The sequence below is a fragment of the Enoplosus armatus genome, chromosome 7 (genome assembly GCF_043641665.1).
Source record: "Enoplosus armatus isolate fEnoArm2 chromosome 7, fEnoArm2.hap1, whole genome shotgun sequence".
Taxonomy (NCBI): domain Eukaryota; kingdom Metazoa; phylum Chordata; class Actinopteri; order Centrarchiformes; family Enoplosidae; genus Enoplosus; species Enoplosus armatus.
Window position 1 is genome coordinate 11,780,114 of NC_092186.1, and position 22,112 is coordinate 11,802,225.

Sequence of the window (22,112 nt, forward strand, 5' to 3'; positions counted from 1 at the left end):
TTGTAGCCGGTCCCGGGTGTAATAGCGCCGGATGCATAGCGTGAAACCGAGTTCTCAGAAACATCAGGGAGTCATAATGCGCTTATTGTTTGGTGTGAAATCCCCTTTCACCATGTAATGAAATTAAGCATGGCCTGTGCCTCTTTCTCACTGCCCTCATGTTACCTCGGTGTCGTGGGAGTGAATGATACATTTGCAAATGGAGACGCTGTATGTTATGTGCTTTCTCATGGCCCATCTACAGTATATTTCATTAAACCTTCTCTCTCCACACACCTCTCCCATATACTTTCCCCCTTCTTCTTCTCTCTCTCTCTCTCTCGCTCACACTTTTTCCTCTTTCTCTCACAATATAGAGCCGTATTTTGTCAGTGCTGTGGAGTGGGGTCCTCACATCTACTTCTTCTTCAGAGAGATAGCCATGGAGTTCAATTACCTGGAGAAGGTATAGAAGTCATTCTGGTGAAAAACATATCTTCCTTTTTTTCTGAACTCTCAGTATTCACACAGAGGAGCTGCTGGTCCATTCAGAGCATCTTAAAAGGACTGCGGAGGAATATGTGAATGTTTCGTTAAAATGCAACACCATGAAAGCAGATGCCGGTCCAATATCTCTCTGCTGCTATTATTTGGATGTCAATATTAAGTATTTTCCCACAGCTACACTGACCTTTCTTCCTCGTATTTGTTTGTCTGCATATCTAATCTGACAAATCACAGTCTGAGCAAACAACTATTAACCTGAGAGAAGCTATTTTTTTTTTCATAGCCACTCTGTATATTTCCTGTCCTTACCAGAGCTGGGGATACATCTTTATGAAAACATGTCAGCATCAGGAAACCCTCTGATGAATTAGCAATTCACATTTTGGGAAGAAGTGCTTGCACAAGGTCTCAGGCTTTGACATGTTTACAAAGAGCAGAGTAAATGGATACTTAAACAGAATCACCGTTGTGTGGATGAAGGTGTTCAAAGAAGCAATTTTGAGATGCACTGACATTGTAATGAATAATTGATATTAAATGTACCATTATAAAACAATGATCTGTCAAAACAGAGTTTCCACATTGCAAATAGCATGCTAATAGTATGCAAATGACTCTGTAGCGATCACCCTGGAGTTGAAAAGAGCTTTTAAATATGCCTTTTTGAATATGAAACTCAAAGCTTAGGAAATATATCCCAACTCCCCAGCTTATCATTGGAGTTATAAGTGAGTTGTGCTTATACAGATATGCCTGTCAGTATACCTACATCTGCTTCTCTGTGCTTGACTACTCGCAGGTGGTGGTGTCGCGTGTGGCGCGGGTGTGCAAACGCGATCAGGGCGGGTCTCAGCGCGTCTTGGAGAAGCAGTGGACGTCGTTCCTGAAGGCCCGTCTGAACTGCTCCGTCCCCGGTGACTCCCACTTCTACTTCAACCTGCTCCACTCCACCAGCCCCATCATCAGGATGCACGGCAGGGACATAATCCTGGGGGTGTTCTCCACACCTGCTAACAGGTACAGCATTGACATACTAACATATACCTGTAAACAGGCTAAAAAAAACACAACAAAATGTGCCTTTCTTTCTAAGAAAAAATGTGCACACAAGGACAAACACTCAAGATCGGTGCTCCCCAACCTTTTTTGTCAGCTGTACCCCCAAAGCCCTGTCAGATGAATCACCCCTTCATCAACACCACCATCTATTTCAACCATTTATCCATTACTTGTTACTGTTTATCCATTAGTTTGAGCTAACTATTTTTTTCCCATTACCTTTAGCTAATTTACTTAACTCATTATTTTTGGCTAACTAATAATGGACAATTTAAATTTTTTCTATACATTAATTTTAGCTACAGTATATTTCACCATTACTTTTAGCCAAATGTTTCAAGCTTGCTGACTAATTTGCGCACACGTTCCAGCTGACTCAATTTCTCTTTTTTTCAAATCACTACTACTTAAATTACTACTACTTATTACTACTCCATAATCGTTCCACATAGCCCCAAGCAAGTGTGGACCCTGGTAGAGAATCTCTGCTCTAGATCAATACTCAACCTGTCTGCCTTCGAATAACAAGCTTTCTTTGTGTGTATGTGTGTGAATACATGTGTGACTTTGTGGGCTGAAGTGGAGGGACATCAATCCATGTCCTCTCTGGAAAGAGAAAAGGGGATTCAATCATACTGAGAGTGTTTTTCTAAGAAACACACAGACATAGAGATACGTCTTGACATACTTCCCACTGAGACTGAGATAGACACCCAGTGTGAAGCAGCACTCGTGGCTCACCTTAAATATTTAGTGGACCACCATAGTTTGTTCCTTCACCTATGAAGTCGGAAAGAGCAAGGCTTCCTACAGGCCGAGCAAAGCCCCAGAGAAATGAAAGAGGCTGTGTGGAGGCACAGAGGTCAAGATTGTGGGGTACAGAGTAATTTAAGACACATGGAATGCTTTCATTGAGGACAAAAGGGTGATTTGTTGAAAAAAGGTGAGAGGAGAGGCGAGGAGAGATGCTGCCTGTTAAATGGGGGATTATTGGTATTTGCAGAGCCAAAGACAACACAAACAGCAAGATAAATTGAAAAACAGGGAGAAGGAAGGAATATGACAACAATATTTATGTGAGCTACACATACAGCATACTCCTGATCCTTCTGATGCACGAAACATAAATTTGCTTCTACATTAGAAAGACATTAATGTTCTCAAGTGACTCAATCTAGTGTTGAGTCTAAAATTTTCCCAAAACAAGTGTGAAAACTGCCAGTGCAATGACATAATTCCCCTTGCTGCAAGTGAGAATAAACAAAACAGTTTCCTTGAGTCCTATGTCTCTTTTCTGGTACAGTCAGCGTAATCTACTTATTGTGCTTTGTTGAAGACACTAAATGCTGTTTTTTTTTAGCTATTAGTGAGAAAAACATGATCTATACAGTATTGCTACAGTATATTGCAGTCTAAGTGGCTCAAATCATTGGCAAGTATTCAGTAAGCTTTTTCTGTGATGGCCTACTCACCCTACACTATCTGAATGGCCCTGATATCACTTAGTGTGTCTGGGAGTGTAAACCTGTTGAAGCAAACACATAGAAATACTTGCTTGCTATTTGACTCTGGTCTGAAATCAATACCATCTCCAGCTCAAATGCAGCCAGCAGCATAACTATCAACTGTCAGTGGTCCCAGTACATAGGCTTTAGCCCACCCAAATACATTGTCAGCCCACCCAAAAATATTCTGTAACCCAATTGTGTGTGCGTATTGTGCAATCTGTCCTGAAGTTTAAGTGCTGTTGAATCACAAGGCAACCTCTTGTCCTGTCTACTCCGCAACCTTGGTTATGTTACCATGGCAGCATGCATTTTCATTGTCTGACCGGCCTATGTAGGTAGCTAGCTCCACCTACATTGTTTGCAGATCAATGAAAATGCAGTATGGAGCCCATTGCCATCGGATTAGTTGTCGATGGAGAGGAAGAGGCCTCATGGTGGCGCTATAATTAACTGCCAAAAAGTGAAAACTTAGAATTTTTGGCACAGCCAAACCCTGAGTTTAATTGACTTTGAGCCACGTATCCAACTCACCTTGCTCTACTGAAAAGCCTTAAAAGACCATACATTTTCTTTGCTGATTTGCATAATCTGAAAAACAGTAATGTGATTTTTTTGGATTTCGACTGTATCAACAACAAATTTATACTTGTAGAATTTGTATTATTCTTACATTATTGTCAACATCAGTAGTGTCACTAGTGTTGAAACCGGTGCATCCACTCACAAGGATGCGGCAGAGTAACGAGCCAGCCAATCACAGCACCGTGGAGTGGGACTTAACATAAAACGATAATGTTAGGGGAAAGGATGTTGACCAGTCTGAGTCTGACTGTTTGTTTTCACACAAAGTAAAGTTAACATTAGTTAGGTACCTTTTTTTACTTTGAGAATATGCTACTTCAGAATTTGCATTGTTGTCCACATCAACTGCAGTAGTGGGTATTTCCGAAATCCCAACAAAAGTTTGTTAGCTAGGTAGCTAGCTAACATTGACTTCAAGCCAAAATGAGCTATTTAGCTAGCTAGCAAAGCAAAATGTGATGAAAAGGCAATCTAGTTTGAGAGACTAAGCCCACCCGAAGGTGAAGTCCACCCCTGTCCGAGTATAATACCATCTCTATTTCTTAGGACAGAAAAATAAAGCTACCAGCTGCAGGATGTTGTTTCAAAGCAGTGGTCTGCTGACCTCCCAGTAAGAGACAGGACAGAAAGAGGGGAAGAAAAACTTGAGAGACAATGAGCAAGTAAATAAGCGAAAGGAGAGAAGACACAGAGGAGAATGAAGAGGGAGATAGTGAACAAGAGGGGGAGAGATGGATTAGAAACTCAAGGACGAGGAAGTCAATAATGGACAACACGTGCATCCCTCGCTCTCTGAGATCTAAAACTGTTTCATCAGCTGCATCTTATCTGTGTGTTTGGAAGGGGCTACGCTGCGAGAAGAGGCCACTGCCTGCACAGACAGATGGATGCTTCACACACACACAGACATACACACTCTCTCCCACTCTCATACACAAACACATAGTTGCACAAACACACTTACAATGGTTGCCAGATAACAGCATTTACAGCATGCCACAGAGGAGAACCAGCTGAACACACACACCCCTGCCTGGGTAAACTGCCACCGGGTCCTATTTTAAATAACTGCCAGCCAAGAGAGACAGAGAGAGAGAGAGAGAGAGAGAGAGAGGGAGGTTTAGATGGATGGATAAGGACATGTGTGATGGAGTAAAATGAACACAAAGAGAAAGAGAGAATGTGTGAGGTGAGCTGCAAAACTCCCACTGGCCCCGTGTGGCCCACTGCTCCACACTGGCTAAGTGCTTGCCAGACAAATTGCTTTGGCTGGCAGGGTGCAGTGAAAACAGCATGAAGCGGGACCTGAGAGTGGGGGAATAGCTATTCTTTCCTGCCATTTGGCCCTATGCAGCATATATGGCACTGTAGTATGGGAATGACGAGATGAAGTCAAGGTTTTACTGGGGCCCACCGGAGTCTCCCCTGGACAAGTTACTCATCTCTTCATGTGCCTGTGCTCATTTTACAGCCACATACCAACTCCTCAACTGTTATGGAGTTGCATTTGTGGGATCCTTCAGTCTCTGCTTCCAGAGTATAAAATCGCCTCCAGTTGTCATTTCCTTTGTGCATCCACCTCTGAAGCCCCAGGCCCTTCCTCTCGAAGAGGGATGAAAGAAGAGCTTGGATTTCCTACTGAGCACCTCCTGCACTCACGCTCCTGATGCTCAAGAGGTCAAGGAGGCGTAGGGAGCAACAGCAAACTCAAAAGAGGGGCAATACGAATATGAGACCATTGGGGAAAAGAAGGGAAACAAAGAGTACTTTCTGCTTTATTTAGCAGCTCAAATAAATTGGTATGTGTGAAAAGAACAGTAGCAAGATGTCAAATGGAAGGCTTACCGTCATCATGCTGCACTGGACTGGTACTGAAAACAAACAATTCTCATTATTTCTTAGCTATTGTTTTGGCAGCTGAAAATGTCTATTGCTGCTGGAGCAGACTGACGTGGGCTCATTAGGCTTAATGGAGCCGCACAGGAATGCAAGGAAAACATCCCATGCAAAGTAAAGTAAATCTAGTGCATCCTGAGAGTGGGAGGCCATGTTTGGTTTTGGTTGTAAAGACTCCCACGTGACAGGGTCAGACAGCAGAATGTCCCGCTGGGAAAACACAGCAGAGGAGGGGAAATCAGGAGGACAAGGAGCAGGTGGAGAACAGGTTTACGGTGCCAGGAGAAGCGTGACACAGGGGAGGATGCACAGATGTGCAAGCTAGTCCCCCCGGGCCTCCACAAGTAGAGAAGGTAGGGGAGTACATAGTTAGGTATCTAGCTAGAGCTTGAGAAATGGGTATGGGAAAGCACCATGTAGTTGACAGCAGAGCCATGTTGCAAGGAAAATACAGAGCTGTTACAGAGGTGTTCACTCGTCCACATGGGCCAGGATAATCAGATTAGGGAGAGAAGAGAAAACCCACAGGGACCAGATGTGGAAAGGTCAAGGAAAAATATGAATAATTAGGTTGCTTGAATACAAAAAAGGAGATCAGGTGAGAGGGTTTTGGTAGAATAAATGAAAGAAAAAGTATGACTTAATATTAAAAATGAAGATAAAGGGTAGACGTTCAGGAGGTGTGAAGGGTCTCCTAATTAAGTTCTAAATTGAGCGGGTTTAATTTGAAACTTTTCATGCTATTGTTTTAATCGTAGTCTAAATATCTGTGCCATGTTTCTGCACATTGGTCAGTTCTAAAGGGCTCCCATATGATTGATCAGTTTGTGTCATGTGATAGGCTCTCTGTGTTATTTTTCATATCATGGAAATTTCTTAATAGATACAAATATGTATATTCTTTATATCACCCAATTTTGGCCTCTCTGATGCCCCCTAGGGGTTTACTTTAAAGGACAAGCTTGACATTTTGGGAAATGCACTTATTTGCCTTTGATGATAAGTTGTGTTTTTTTTTTTCGCTGGCTGCCTGGCAACAGCATGACGAGACTCAAGCAAGTCACTGCTTCTGGCCAAGAAATAGTAAGGCACATAATCCCCTGAAAAACTGCAACTTGTTGTTTTTACACTTCCGTTTTTGTACAGTTTTCAACAAGAATATCATGTTCAGTTAATTACGGAGCTTTAGAGGTGCTGGTGGGTGGATTTGTTTTACATTTGGACAGAGCCAGTCTAACTGTTTCCCCTGACTGTTATCCAGTCTTTAGGCTAGGCTAAGCTAGCCGTCTCCTGGCTCCAGCTTTTTATTTACAGTACAGACATGAGAGTGGTATTGATTTTCTCATGTACCTCTTGGCAAGAAAGCTGATAAGCGTATTTTCCCAAAATGTCAAACTATTCCTTTAATGCCAATGGAGCCTTGCTCTACTCAACAAACAAAATACAATTTGGGTTGATTAAACTAAAGGTCATTGGTTTAGTGCGAGGCCACGCCCATTGCACAGTTATTCCATCGGGGCGGCCAAAATGTTTATCTGATTCTACTGAAAAAAGTTAACAAGGTAAGTTAATGTGAAAGCCCTCTGGCTTCATACAGAGTTTGGTGGAAATCAAGTCATGTCAATCAATGAAGTGAAAAAACACAAAAGCCTTGAAGGAAACTGTTTACATTATGTTTTATTTCTTTAATTTTCTAAGAACATAAGAGACATACTGTAAATTGTCCAATTGGCAAGTTTATACTATACATGGAATCAGACTAAGTGAGTGGGATTTCCGTCCTTTATATTTATAAACATTTGAACAGAAATGACAAAAACCCCATGCGATTAATTGATACCATATTTCACAAGGTCTGTATTTTTGATACTTATGAGTGTGGAAAATGTCAAATCTCTGCAATTTATTAGAGTTAAACCCCTAATTAAAGGATTGACATTGAAACTTCCCCAGAGTCCCACCTTCTTTCTCCTCTTCCTCGTCTGCCACTACAAGGCATCATGTGTCCAGAGGGCCGCGTTATTCCAAGCTGTCAGTGAGCTTGTTAAACAGTGAGGAAGTACTTCTCTACTTCTCTTCTCTACCACTCCACAGCATTCCCCTCAAACGGAGACATCCTATGCATCTAGCCTGGACAGCCTGTCAGTCAACACCCGTCAAGGAGACAGAGTGAAGGCAGGACAAATGCCTGTGGACAGAGATGGAGAGGGACAGGCAAAAATTTAAAGTAAACAAAGGAAAGTAGTGAGAGGAACCTAGAAAATTATGGAAAATGAAATCTGTGTACAATAAAACACCACACCAGGACTAAGAAACAAAAGCAGGAGAGACTATTACTACCAGTGAAAATAAGAATAATTAAGAGAATTTGGAAAGAAAAACAGCCGAGGCCTTTTGGCTTACTTCTGTTAGACACACAGTCCTGCACGGAGCAAACGCAGTGACCTGCAGTGAGAGAGAAAGAGAGACCTGGGGGGGGGGGCGGAGGGGTGGGAGAAGGTAGAGAAAGGAAGCCAAGCTGGCACCAGTGCAGAGCTGGCAGACATGTCACACATAACATCTGGTGCCTGTGGTCCTGAGAGAGATGCAGTATCGTCCACGGATACGCCTGCAGCTCTGCCACACTGGCCGGGGTTGAGTCACATCCCTGCCTATGAATGATAAGTACTGAGGGAGACGGCGTGACCCGATCAAATGGCACATCAGGAGAGCACGGCTCCCTGCTGCAACCAAAATCCAGCCTTCGGGCGCTGCATCCCAAACAAACCCTTTCAAAGGGACACTCAACAGAAACGCCGCCGCAGAATCACGGGGGCAGACCCTCACATCACCAGCTGGACGTTTGTTTTTTAAGACAGAAAGAGAGAGAGAAGGCAAGAAAAGGACGGGCTGTGTGTGGGATTTATGTAGCAGCAGGTTGCAGGTGACTCAGTGTCTCAGGTTTTTTTCAATGCGTGTGTATCGCTAAGGTATTAGCACTTAGTCACAAGCTCTCGCACCACGCACACCATTAGTCACTGACGAGGACACATTGAGAGCAGAGAGTTGAGTCTCTCAGAGCAGGAAGCATGGGATGTTTTTTAAAAACTCATTTCTTATCTCATCCTGACACTGCTCTCTTTATTTCTCTGCCTCTGTAGTGCTTTCTTTAGCCAAAACACAAGAATGTAGCATCAGGCTCAGTGAAGAGTCTAACTTTGTGTGAATGTTTCTCTATTTGTTGGTTGTGTCTGTGTGTATTAGTGTGTGGGCGGGCTACGGACACTTCTTCGAGCAGATGTTCTGCTCCCCATTGCAGGGTTCATGAGTAGTTAAGCAGCCTCCGAGGTGCACCGGGCTTTGTACTGGAATGTGTTATTGGGTTACGAGAACCTTTTTTGAAAGGCAGAATATTCAGTGACTCATTTCCTTTTTCGTTTTATATTCCAGGAATTCCAGCCAAGATCTTTTCATGGGTCTAATCTAGCTATTGCATCCACTGCGTATCTGTTCTTCGCCCAAGGAAGTTGACAGCGTCTATCTTATCCTGTCTTCCTTTCTGTCTCAGTAACAATTTCCTTTGTGTTCAAGCATTGAATGTCAAAATATGAACAGCCGCAAATCCAATTTGCTGTCTTCGCTGTGTGCCTGTCCCTTTCTCACACTCACAATTGGCTTTCTATATTTTAACTTCTTTCCTTTTTCACGTTTCACAGTCCATTTTTCAGTCTAGGTATTATCTACCTTATCTTTTCCTTTCCCGTCACTTATTCTTTCTGCACCCCTGTCGTAAGGAAAGCCCACTTGACGCAGGACTGTCAGTCGTTTTGTATCACTTCAAAGTGTTTTATCAATTGACAGTCTCTGTCTCAATCAGCCTCTGTCTCACCCTCTCTGTCTCTGTCTCTCTAGTATCCCGGGTTCGGCGGTGTGTGCCTTCGACATGGAGCAGCTGGCTTCGGTGTTTGATGGGAGGTTCAAGGAGCAGAAATCACCCGAGTCTATTTGGACGCCCGTTCTAGATGAAGTCATCCCGAAGCCAAGGTGCAGATGGCTGTAATCAATTTATGCACCTGTGTTCAGGTTGTTACCAGAGAACTGTAAGAAGAAAACAGTATTATGAACAATCTGTATTCAATTCAGGCATAATGCTGTTCTATGAAGGTGTGTTTTGCAGATCACAGTTCATAGCTAGAGTTTGATCTCATAACAAAAGGAAATACACGCCATTCAAGCAACAATACATTTATTGTTTCACCACTCATGTAGATGCTGTTCATCTACATTTTAGTTACAAGGTGAAGCAAGACTGATTATACACACATGTAATGGAGAAAGCAGGAAGATGCAGCCTGGAGAAACTTTATTCAGTAAAGTGAAAGTCACGTGGAGGTGAGAAATTCATTTTTCACAAGGATACAACTTCTTCTCTGCCAATCTAAAGACATGTCTTGACCTCATGCAACTATCCATCACTTGCCAAATACTTCAAGTATGAGGTTCTTACGGCTAAATCAAATCAGCCTCTTTTTGAAAAAGGGGTATGTGTCTGAATGGGAGACACTCAGACTGTCTGGACTGCTTAATTATATAACTATGTCTTTACTGAGGCCTGAAGTAGTCAGAAATAAGTATGCCGCTTTGCCTCTGCACCGTCTGCTAAACATGTGCTGAAAACTTTCTGTCTGCAGACCCGGTGGCTGTGCTGTTCAGGGTTCCAGGTTTAATTCTTCAAACTCGTTCCCTGATGAGATGCTCAACTTCGTCAAGACCCATCCTCTGATGGATGAAGCCGTCCCATCGCTCGGGCAAAGACCCTGGATAGTCAGAACCATGGTCAGGTGAGACTGAACTCAGACAAGAAGTCAAACGCAATCCCTGTCTTCTTGAAATAATGTTTATATATTACTAATTTGCAGCAGCAGATGTGTTTTGAAATAGTGGCACTTGAGTTACGTCATTCATTTGTTTTTCCTACAATACAATAGTTACTTATAGCAACTAAAGCATGATAAAGATTTTTCATGGTTATGTTTAGTTACTCAAAGCACTTCCTTAAGGTTAGGGAAAGAGATGGTCTTGGTTGAATATTGAAAAAGTCAAAAGTAACTTGAAGCACAAAAACAGGGTGTGTTTACTTTATCAGCATTTAAGGGAAACCATGATCTTTGACCAAAGCGCCTTTGTTGCCTAAACCGAAACAAGATGAAAACCCTGGACTCCTCCTCTCCTGTGCTTTGTATGCCAGTCATTCACCCTGACCACCTCCATATGACTTCTGTTAGGTACTAAAACTTTGACTTCCTACACTCAAAACAAGGTTACCACTGAACATAATCCAGGCGGCAATTACGTTTCCCTCAAGACATATTTGGCAAAACAAATTGGTAGTTTATAAACATAATTTCTGTACAGAAAAAGAAGGTTGCTGGGAAGTCTGCTAATATGCTAAATGTGCTTTTTTTAGAAACTTAATTTGATGAGTTTAGTGAACTTTCACCAGTACATTCATTCAAGTCACAAGACTTCCAGTCTTAAGAACTTTCACTTTATTAGTTCTGAGAGGGTCAACTCCTGTGAGATGTTGGAGGGTTGCAAACATACAAAGATATATGTACACAAACACACACACAGTCTGTCTGTTGAAGTTATCATGGTCGGGTGTTGAAGTCTGTGGTAGCAGACAAGCAGCTGTAGCACATCAAGTCTCACATAAATGCATGCATGCCTCTCTCTATATCTCTCTCTCTCCACTATCTCCCATACGGAGTCTCGCTGCCGACCAGCCACCAGGGTGTTATGGGGACTGGATGTATGTGGAATATTAAACACCCGGCACAACATAGCTTCTATTCTCGTCTATTGAATCATACACACAGGACTGTGTGTAGTTCAGCAACACTCTGCTATTGTTCCAAGGCGAGCCCATTTACTTGACTGATATTATTAATGACTGAACGTCTGGTGTAATTAGTTTATTATGCAAATTTGATGAGCAGTCTCTTCTCTGTGGAATTCATTTCATTTTGCAGTGACTCAAGAGAAAATGGCATATTATGATTTAAATTCACAAGAGTCCGTATTTTACACCTAAACCAATCAGCTGTAATGCACTTAAATCATAAACTTGCCTCCAGGATCTACTTGACTGTGCTTTTAGCTTTCATGGAAGAAAAGTACTGAATGAGCCGCACAGCTCTGTGGCATTAATGCAGCGCTCTGTCTCTCCTGCTGTGCAGGTACCAGCTGAATAAGATTGTGGTGGATACAGAAGCCGGGCCTTATAGGAACCGGACCGTCCTGTTCCTCGGGTCGAGCAGAGGGACCATCCTCAAGTTCCTCATCATGCCCAACCAGGACAACACCGTCACCAACAGCAACATCTTCCTGGAGGAACTGGAGGGATTCAACCCTGATAAGTAAGACGTTAAAGCTAACAAAAAGGAAATAGATATATAGTTTGAACTGTTGAGAATAGTTTGACATTTTTGGAAATATATAATAATTTGGAAATAAATAAATTTCCCCAAATGTTGAACTGAACCTTTACGGCACACGCCTCTAGAGTTAGAGAGCTTGAGGTAAAATAACTCAGGACACACAGCAGGGGAGGTAAGGAAAGGGTTAAATGACATCTGGGGTTGATGCATACACAGCGAGGGGAGCTGGTGGTGAGATACGCCTAGAAAAAGAATCGCGAGAAAAAAAACAAAAAACATGACATGTCCTCGAAACATGCCGTGTCCTGAATTATGCAGAAACCCTCACCTATTCTGCGAGAGATACACATAATTGTGCAGGGGCTGAGACGTTGCAACCCCATGCAGAGAATACAAATAGGGCAAACAGAAAAGAACAGGATTAGAGGGTAATATTCATTATCAGAGAATCTGAACATCTTCTAATGAGGTTGAAACATACTGTAGAACGGCATTAGTGGAAAAATAATGAAATGATGATAAAATCACATTATCCTTAATCTTGACAAAAATGACATACTGTCAGGAAAAATGACCCCTTATCTTCAGTCTGAAGCTAAATTATATTTAATATCTGGATCTCGACAAAAGATTGGAGTGGCTTGGGCTTCTTGTCCCTCTCTAATTAGCATTTTGCATGAGGCAGGCAGCTTTGAGGATTCATTGGATGCCCACCACTACATAATGAACACTGGGTACAATTCCTTTTCAATCTTCATTTTTGCTTTTGTTCTTTGTTTGAGATGCAGTGGTGGATGGCTGCAGGGTGGGGTGGGGGGGTGGGGGGTGGGGGGGGTTGTCACACAGATGCAGGCAGATTTGGCTGGTGATTATCTTCCACCAAGGCTAATTAGAGGCATTTAATAAAGAAAGGGCATGTTTTTAAACACTAGCTTTCCGCTGTGGTAATTGTGCTACCTGATATGTATATAAACCATTTTTTCTGCAATAAGGAGAAACAAAAGAATTATTTCTATCTGGAAACACTCCCTACAGTGAATCCGGAGTCCAGTCTACTTGTGCTGTTTCACTTCTTATTCAGTCATAAACTTCCTTCGTTTCCCAACCCCTCCAAAATATCCACAACAATGTGTGTCTCAGCTTATTTGTTCTGCTTCAGACTTGACAAAATGAGGGAGAGTGATGGCGAGTGAAAGGAGGGGACTGTGTGATGAATGAGCTGGTGTGGACTGCGGCCAGTGTGTGAGGGATAATTTGGTGTGCATGGTGAGCCCACCAGGGGGTCAGTGACAGTCCAGCTTTCACAGCAGGCACCCAGCTAATCAGGAGACAGAGCACAGACAGGTATTTCTTTTTATGCTCCAGGCCAGCCCCAACCTCACCTTACATACACAGACAAAGTGATGCCTTGTGCCCTGTAATAAACCCCGGGGTACGCAGAAGCAGGGCCAACACACACTCATCTCTTAAGAAGTCAGCGCAGATAGAAATCACTGGTTTGTGATTGGCTGGTTGCCATAATGAATCAGGAAATGGCCTGAATGGAGCCTGCGTTGTCTCCTATTTTCTCCCCATCTGATCTTGGTCCTATCTCTCGTATTTGCTTTTCATAAGCCTCTCGTCTCTGTTGCTTTGCCTTTTTCCTGCATTTGTTGGTTGCTTATTCAGCCCCCCTCCCCCTTTCCCCGCCTTTCGTGATATTGGTTGTGAAGAATGACTCACAGCTTGGCCTTAGCAGAATGATAGATTCTTCCTAATGACTGTGGGTCCGCCGCGATGTTATTACCATAAACCATCCAGATACAACTGATGCATGAGTGCACATGTGCATAAAAAGGTATAAATCCGCTGCACGGCGGCAGGTTGGTGCCGGCTATCGTAGCTCTAAGTGCCAATTAGAAGCGATTCAGCTCCTGGCTGCTGCTTTTTGATGGCCGGCCGACCTCTCGAACCTCTACAATCAGCACAGCGCATATTCGGGTTGACACTGTAACATCTGGCCACACGGATGGCCTCTCATCACTTTCACTTTTATTATGGCTTTTATTTATAGAACTGTTTGTCTTTGGTTGTGTTTTACATTGAGTCATGAATGTTTTTTTCCTGCTGTAAAGCTCAGAGTGAGGTCAGAGGTTTAATGTGCAGTCTCGGTCTGGTAATTGAAATTGCCTAATGCATTTCTTTTGTGCGTGTCTGCCTGTTTGTGTATTTGTGGGTGTGTTGCAGGTGTGCTGAAGACTCTCTGCAGGCCAGGCAGCTGTTGTCTCTAACTCTGGACCGGGCGAGCCACACTCTGCTCCTCGCCTTCCCCTCCTGTGTGGTCAGAGTGCCAGTGGCACGATGCCAGCTCTACTCCCGGTGCATGAAGTAAGTCTGCACCCAATACTGTGCGTTACAGGAACATAAAAGGGGCAGCGGGGCAGCATAACAAGAAGTTAGGTGACCATCTGGCCTTCACAAGTGTCCTTGAGCAAGACACTGTGAACCCCTGCAGCTCCCGAGTTGCTGCTCTGTAGTTGACCTGAATTTTCCTGCAATAGTAACTGCACTACAACTTAATAACAACTGTCACTGTGTCCTTGAGCAAAGTGATAATCTGTTAACGGCTGTATAATACTGAAATAGGCAAAATGCAATAAAATGTGCCAGTAAATTGGAAGGAAATCTAATAAAATCTGTTAGTGTAATATATCATCATTAAAAATAATGCTGTGTTATTGCTGTAGCCTGCAACTTTATCATGGATGTGCCATATTTTTAACAGATAACAATAACATACTACAGTAAATAAATGATAATGAAGCTCACGAGAATGGTGTGCATGTAACAAATCCATACAATAGTTACAGTATAAGGTCTAATCAGTAGTTAATGTGGTAATGTGATATTTCATTAATCATTTTCTTACAGAGAGATTATATTTCATCACTTCATCCAGCAGTTATGAGATTATCAGCAGCTCCAGTGAAGTTGCTCATGTGGTTATTCTGGCAGCTCAACATTATGAATGTGTTTAACTGAATGTGCAGCAGGGCATTTCTGAGAAAGAGCGAGTACCCCGACTCCACTAATCCTACATAATTAAACACAAAAATGCATATATTCAAAGTAATGATATTTCACCTGCATACACCCACACAAGCGCCGTAATGCAGACTCACTCTCCTCTCCCTCGCTGGCACACTTACCGAGTCTTGATGCCTGTGGCTGTGGCCCGTTGAGGTCCACTGACACACTAACACAAACCGGTAGACACACCAGCACATCAGGCGAGCAGTGTGCTCACTGAACCAGGTGAGTCATACAGGCGTGTAATCCAGAGCACATTAAGAGACGCTCACATGCTTTTCGGAGGTGTGTGTTTGGTGTGTGAGCGTTTATGTGTTTAGATGAAGGACTGAGAGTTAATGTTCTGTATGTGAGTATGTTCAAGGTTTCTTAGTCACGCCTCAGCAGCTTTAGGTCTGGTTTTTAACCTTTTAAGAGTGTCAATCTGCATGGTTGGCTTTTTTTTTTTTCTTTTTTTTTTTACATAAATCTTATAGTAGTAATTCATCATTTGACAGTGAAGGGTCTGCTTTCCAATGCAAACAGTTGCAGGCTGACCTTTTAACCTAATTTAACCCCATATACAGGTCATTAAAAAGTCATGTTGTGCAGTTAACCGCTGAGCAATCCCACAGTATGTCATTAAAGGACCATATCTGAGCTTTTACATGTTATCTGTCAACAACAATTAACCCTTTTTATGCTCTTGACATCCCTGCCAACCACTTTCCAAAATATAACACTGGTTTTTCGATATATTCCCAGCCTTTTAGGCGAACAGTAATTTCTATTCATGACACAAATTCGGTTTAAAAATTAATTTACAGAGACTTGAATTTGTCTTGAGATTGGTAATCCTTCAGAGTGCAACATCTCATTGGCTTTGTGGTTTTTTGTCTTTCAGAATGACATCATTGTGTAGCAGTGTCGTTGTGAGCATTTCATTTCAAAAGCTCTCCTTGTTGCTGCAGTCAAGGACATTCTGACATCTAATATTTAAGAGATGGACTTGAAATGTGTTTCATTCATGCTTCATGAATGAGACACCAAACCCTGGAGACAAACCACAAGCAACACAGACACCGTGAAACTGTAACTGTAATGAAAATTTCTTGATGCTGCTGGACAGATAGCTCTCAAATCCCAGAATGTCTCAATTTCCATGAACTAGTTTCAGGAAAAAAAAAATCTTAGATCTTAAGTGCACTTTTAAGCTTTTTCCTGAGCTTTTAACTGCATCTCCATCTTCTGAAGACTGTGAGATGTTGTAAGTAACTAGTAAGTTGACCTTTTTTTTTTTTGTCCAACTGTTATTTCCAAAGTCAAGAATTCATTTCCCCACTTAATTTCTTGGAATTACTTTAATCCACTAACAAGACTAACAAAGAAGAAATCTGCCTCTGCTCTCAACTGCATTTCCACCTTGCCCAATATTGTAACTTTGACAAAGAAAGAGATGGCAAAATATTCACTGTGATGAATAACACCATCAAGCAAGTTTCAAGTCTTAAGAAGTTGGAAAGGAAAAACTTTCTGGGAAGTAGGAAATGAATCTAAAAACTCTAAGATGTGCAAAAATAATCAATATGAGATATGATGAGATATCCTGACTTTTAGCTCCTAGTATGAGCCAACTAAATGCCAATTCCAATAATCGAAAAAGATATTCCTTAAAGTAATCAGTAAGAAAATAATAAGTAAGTTGCAGCATGTACTTCCCTTTAAGTTGTAGTCAAGATCAAGCAAATCAGTATTAAACATTTAAGCTATATGTATTTTAAGTGAAAAGAGAAATTAAGTGAATTTCCGTGTCTCTGCAGGAACTGTATCGCCTCCAGGGACCCTTACTGTGGCTGGACCAGAGGAAGTACCTGCTCTTTCCTCAGACCTGGCACCAGGTATGACACCTCTCCATTCGTATACACATCATCACAGTATACAGTACTCGCCCTGCATCACCATACTGACACTCTGCCTGTCTGGTTTATTCTTTGTCTGTCTTTTTTATTTTGTTTTGTTTTGATTTGATTTATTTCTACTTGTATCAGCCCTCTCAAGGCTATTTTTCTGACAGCACACCGTGCAGACCACCCATAGAGTCGTCCCATGTATTATTTATCTGGTCTGGAAGTCCTTGCTTCTATCTGCGACTATTTGAGCCTCTGAGTAACATCTGTGCCCTCTAAGTAGCCGGTCTCACAGTCTGCTCTGTGTACACTTATTGATTCAAGATGTCTGCTGCTGCTGTTAAACAATACTATGGTTTTTCTCTCTCCTTGTTATCAAGTGGTGGCCATATACATATAAGAGTTTTGCGTTTGTTTTTCTGTTTCCGTGTTATGCACATGCACACAGACAACGCCTTGTCTCGATATGTATGAATGTGTGTATCCACCTGGATGTCTGGGTGTGTGTGTGTGGATGTGAGAGTATGTGTGTCTGTTTGTGTGACCTCTCTTTCCTCCTGCTACTGAAATGCGGCGGTCTGTCTTGACAGCTCACCTCCAGTCGTGGCTGCCTCCCTCCAGTGAAATCGAATCTCTCTTTAGTCAGGCTGCTTATTGAGTTAGGGCTTCAAAACACAGGTGTAGTGCCAGCAGAACAGACAACATGGGCCTTAAAGACCACCTCCGGCTGCCTGCTTATACTATTAAAGGCCTCTGTGTTGGTCCTGATTAGATTTACCAAGGGCGGTCAACTTGGCAATCGATTTTGCATTGAGTTACTGTGGATTTCCTCTTTGTGGACTAATGCAACCTCTCTTTGCAAACTGACGCCAGAGGAGAGCACAGCAGTTAGCATTATATAACATTAGATTGTAATTTGGGCAGTTTCTGAGCAAAAGAAGTTTTGCATTTTTTATGGAAGTAGTTGTTGTGTTTGTTTGCTGGGAGAAAAAAAAGGTTTTGTGTTTGGTTTTATTGTTGTGCGTGCAAGTGTTTTCTTACTTTAAGCTAACTATTTAAACCATTTATCCATTCATTTTAGCTAACTCTTTCAACTGTTTATCCATTACATCCATGCAATCATTTCAACCTAGGGTGACCGTATTTTCAAACCCCCAAACCGGAAAACACTTAAGTTCACGCGCACATGCAACCAGTTCCCCTGGTTGGGAATCATTGCTGTAAACACTGTCCACTCAACATGAATAAACATATGGTCTTTATCAGTTTCTCTCCTATAAGTCTTTAAATATAAAGCACAATGTACCTGGGAGAATGTGCTGGAAATAAAAACACTGTAAAAAAGCATGCACGCACACACAGACCCACAGGCAAAACTAATGTATACAAAGCAAATGACCCACTGTCCGTGAGAGGCAGCCAACTGAACACAAACCATTATTCTTTATTAAGATGACAACCGTTGTAGGTTCACAGTGCACTTGGACTCATTTGTCACCGGGATTTCTAGGCATTAAAAGCACGAATGTTGGCTGCGCTGCTGCCTGAGCCTTTAGCTAATTGCAGAGTACTGACTTCTCTGTCACTTGTCCCAATGAGCTTTTCTTCATCGTCCCCGAATAGTTTGTGCTCTGATTCTTCAAAGGTTGTTTGTAGGCCAAATAGTGATCCAGTTTACCAGCACTATTCGTGGGAGCATGTAGAAGCATGTAGAACTAGAAGTGTTTTTGACTGACTGATTAAATGTAAAGACCTTCTTTTGTAATGTAAATTGTAAGATGTTGTAGATGGCCGGCATTCAGAACACTATTGATGCCCGAAGTCTTGTAACTTTAAATAAGCTCCCATTTCTCTAAATGTTCCTTAAATTATCACATAGACTTTGACCAAGTCACTGACTCGAAAGCGAAAAAAGCAAAATATGAAAATGTCGAACTATTTGTTTAGTATTTTTTTGGTGTAAATCTAGATGTTAGGGTGGAAAGTCAGTCTTGGCCAGGATGAATAGCTTTTAAGGCACAAAATTATTATTATATAAATTGTCTCTCAGTGTGTGTGTGTGTGTGTGTGTGTGTGTGTGTGTGTGTGTCTACAGTTTTCTCACTTCAGATAACCAACACTGAACCTTGTGTGGGTCTAGTTTGTTTAGAAATGAATTATAAAGTGTTTTATATCATGTAATTACTGAATGTAATATATAAATTATCATGTGCTTTATCAAAATTAGAAGCTAATATTTATTCATTTATTCAGTATGAGAATGTGTCCGTATGTAGTTTCTCCTTAGCAGAGGTCGTTTTTGCATCTTTCACAGTTTTGTGTTATTGCACAGCCATATTTCACTTAGTTACAGGTATTTCCACTCACATGTCCTTCATGTGCTCACACACGTACACACACACACACACACACACACACACACACACACACACACACATACTCCTGTCCTTTGCAACTTGGTGCTGTTTTCCCTGATATGAGCCATGACTGAGAGCAGTTGTGTTTTTCTCTGTGAGCACCTGGTCTGTGTGCTGTTCTCATTTCCTCTCTGCTTCCTCACCTCATCATATGTTATTGTCCTTTGAGTTTTCCAGTTCTCCCCAGTCGCCCGAATGGGAAATTAGTTTTAAAGCACGGGGATTGAGTTGTAGAAATATGATATATTGTAGTTTCTCTGGAATTATAGAATATGAGTACAGTTTTGTTGAGCATTTACTTTCATGATGAATTCATTTTTCGTGAAGGTATAATAGATTTTTCATAAAACTGAGATGGTGATCTTATGATATATTTTTTAAGAACCTCCCTACCTTAACCTCCATAATAATGACTAAAACAGATTATCTAGGAAAGACATGGAGTTTGTATTTACACCACAATTATTGAATTAAAGTATGCCGACCTAGAAATATTTGCAATTCAGTGCATTAATTATCTTAATTAATGACCCTGTGGGCATAAGTGGTTATCTCTAAGTTATAATGATGATTATTGCGGGATAATGGGCAGCTCAAGGGCCTCTTGAGTTGTTTTGCTGTTTTAATGAATTTTTTTTTGTCACAAAATAAAAACTTCTACAAGTAGATTTCTACAATCGATGTGTTAAAGGCGCTCCCTCGTAGCTCGTCCTCTGCTGTAACATTGAGATAGTTTTCCTCTATCAGAGTGGATCTGTGCTGCGTGTCAGTGGCCGAGTCGCTGTGCCTCTGTGTCTTCTGATTAATGACTGTGTCTCTTCTCCTCTGCAGACTGCCGTTCGAGCAAGATGTTGAACAGGGAAACGTGGCCCACTTGGGTGACTGTGACGGTAAGAGGAGTGATTCTCAGTGTGTGTGTGTTTGCCCACAAGTGTTAAAGCTAATAGCTCTCTTGTCTTTGCCCAGATCCTTATATAACTGGTATATCTTCAGGGTAAACAACAGTACAGTAAAAAGAGAGGAAGAGCCTGGTAGTTTAAGTTTATACAGAGGAAATCCACAAATAAACACAGAGACAAGTCCCAATCCACCTCAGTGCTCTGTAGTGTCTCACTTCTCCCAAGGGTAACCACCAAGATCCAACACGAAGACGGTCTGCTAGTCTCATTTTGTCTCAGAGCTGGCGAGAAAATCCCAGTGTATGTTTTAGCTAACTTTGTTCTTCTCGCTGTTTACTCTGTCCTTACTTGTATGCTATCTTTGCTTTGGTCTGGCAGGTTTTGTTGCATATACATGTGGTTAATTATAATCAACTCCAGCTTGAATCTCCCTTGATGTTTCCTCTTTTTTTTCCTCTCTCTCCATATCATTATGAAAATAGAAGTGGTACACAGCAAAGTGAAATCTCTATTCTAGATACACAGAGGTTTTGGATACTCCCTCGACACCCCCTCTCTTTGATCTGAGCGCTAATTCCAATGCGTGCAAATTAATCCTGTGCTTCTGAAAGTTCCCCGAGTTCATGTGCCATGCTCCCTGAGAAAAGAACAGATAAATATTGCATAATCGGAACCCGCGTACAGCTCTAATCCTGTTTCAGATGGGCGCTCTGTTTGATGCTGCTCTCTCACTTCAGGTCCTCTGACCGCCAAACCACAGGGGACGGCCTCTGTAGCTGATGGCTGATGCTCACTCTATGCATGGTGAAGTTAAGCTAGTTATTTGTCTTCATCGAGCCCATGTGTAGCTGCTTAAAGAACATGTGGTGGACCTTATTAAAGCCTGTTGGTCTTGCTCCTAAACAGAAACCCGTGATCTTCCAAATGGTTTATTATATTTAAAACAGCTCATGTTGTGCATGTATCCTGCGTTTGATTCCTGTAAGTTAGTATAGCAACATAAACCAGATGAAAAAACTGAGAAATGTCTTTTCCACGAGGGAACTCCACAGCAAATACATACTGTTGTGCAGGAAGCTTGTAATTAAAAGTGCAACTTCTATGATCATTACTCTACTTCTGTACTACACCAGCGAGTGAGAGTTGAACATAATTGCTCTTGCTCAGTGCTAATGGAGTGTTTTACGAGCTCTAGTCTCGGATCCTCTTCTTGTACTTGTTATATCTTGACCTCTGGTGCAAGGTCCCGGGGTCAGAGGAAGTAATGACACTGATACTGAAGGTGGAGAATGCTTTTCCCACTCGCTGCACGCTGTTGATCATCACAGCACTTTGTGGGTTTTTTTGCTGAATGGATTGTAAGAGCAGAGCTCCCGTGATTTAATGCTACATTTCCGGAAAAGTTGGGGGACTCGAGAGAGATTTCTAAAGAAATCAAAGCAGCCAAATAAGTAAATGTAATGTACATGTAATGACTGAATGAAGTGAATTGAAGTGTCATGCTATCTGGTCATGAGATTATTATAAGACACCTTTACAAAACATCAATGTTCACAGTGCAGCAGGAAACAGATTCCAGCTGTGTTGGTCACAAATCAGCCCAAGTAATCAATATTAATCCTTACATTTGATTTTCTTCTTGAACACCCATAAATGCACATAGTAACTTGCCAATTTGAATGTCTTATATTCAAACACTGTTTCAGGTCACTGTGAGTCATTCTTATCCATCAGCTCATCAGCTCTTTTATGTCACTACACAAAACATCAAACAATTCCAATACAAAGGACATGAAAAAGAACAAAAAACAAATTGTTACTCAGTTCCCCCCAGATCAAATTCAATTTTCTTCTCCCAAAGCAGCATGCCGACCCATTTCTACATGAAGAG

At 41.8% G+C, this 22,112-nt stretch overlaps 1 protein-coding gene across 1 annotated transcript in view; it reads left to right on the forward strand.

Moving 5' to 3' along the window:
* The window catches only part of sema6bb (sema domain, transmembrane domain (TM), and cytoplasmic domain, (semaphorin) 6Bb), a 59,326-nt gene that overhangs the window by 19,247 nt on the left and 17,967 nt on the right, over window positions 1–22,112 (forward strand). Inside the window, exons 8-15 of the mRNA XM_070908600.1 lie at window positions 357–445; window positions 1,286–1,503; window positions 9,423–9,554; window positions 10,202–10,351; window positions 11,750–11,929; window positions 14,177–14,317; window positions 16,819–16,896; window positions 20,154–20,212. Of these exons, the coding sequence (XP_070764701.1) occupies window positions 357–445; window positions 1,286–1,503; window positions 9,423–9,554; window positions 10,202–10,351; window positions 11,750–11,929; window positions 14,177–14,317; window positions 16,819–16,896; window positions 20,154–20,212 (1,047 nt within the window). The remainder of the gene's footprint in view (window positions 1–356; window positions 446–1,285; window positions 1,504–9,422; window positions 9,555–10,201; window positions 10,352–11,749; window positions 11,930–14,176; window positions 14,318–16,818; window positions 16,897–20,153; window positions 20,213–22,112) is intronic.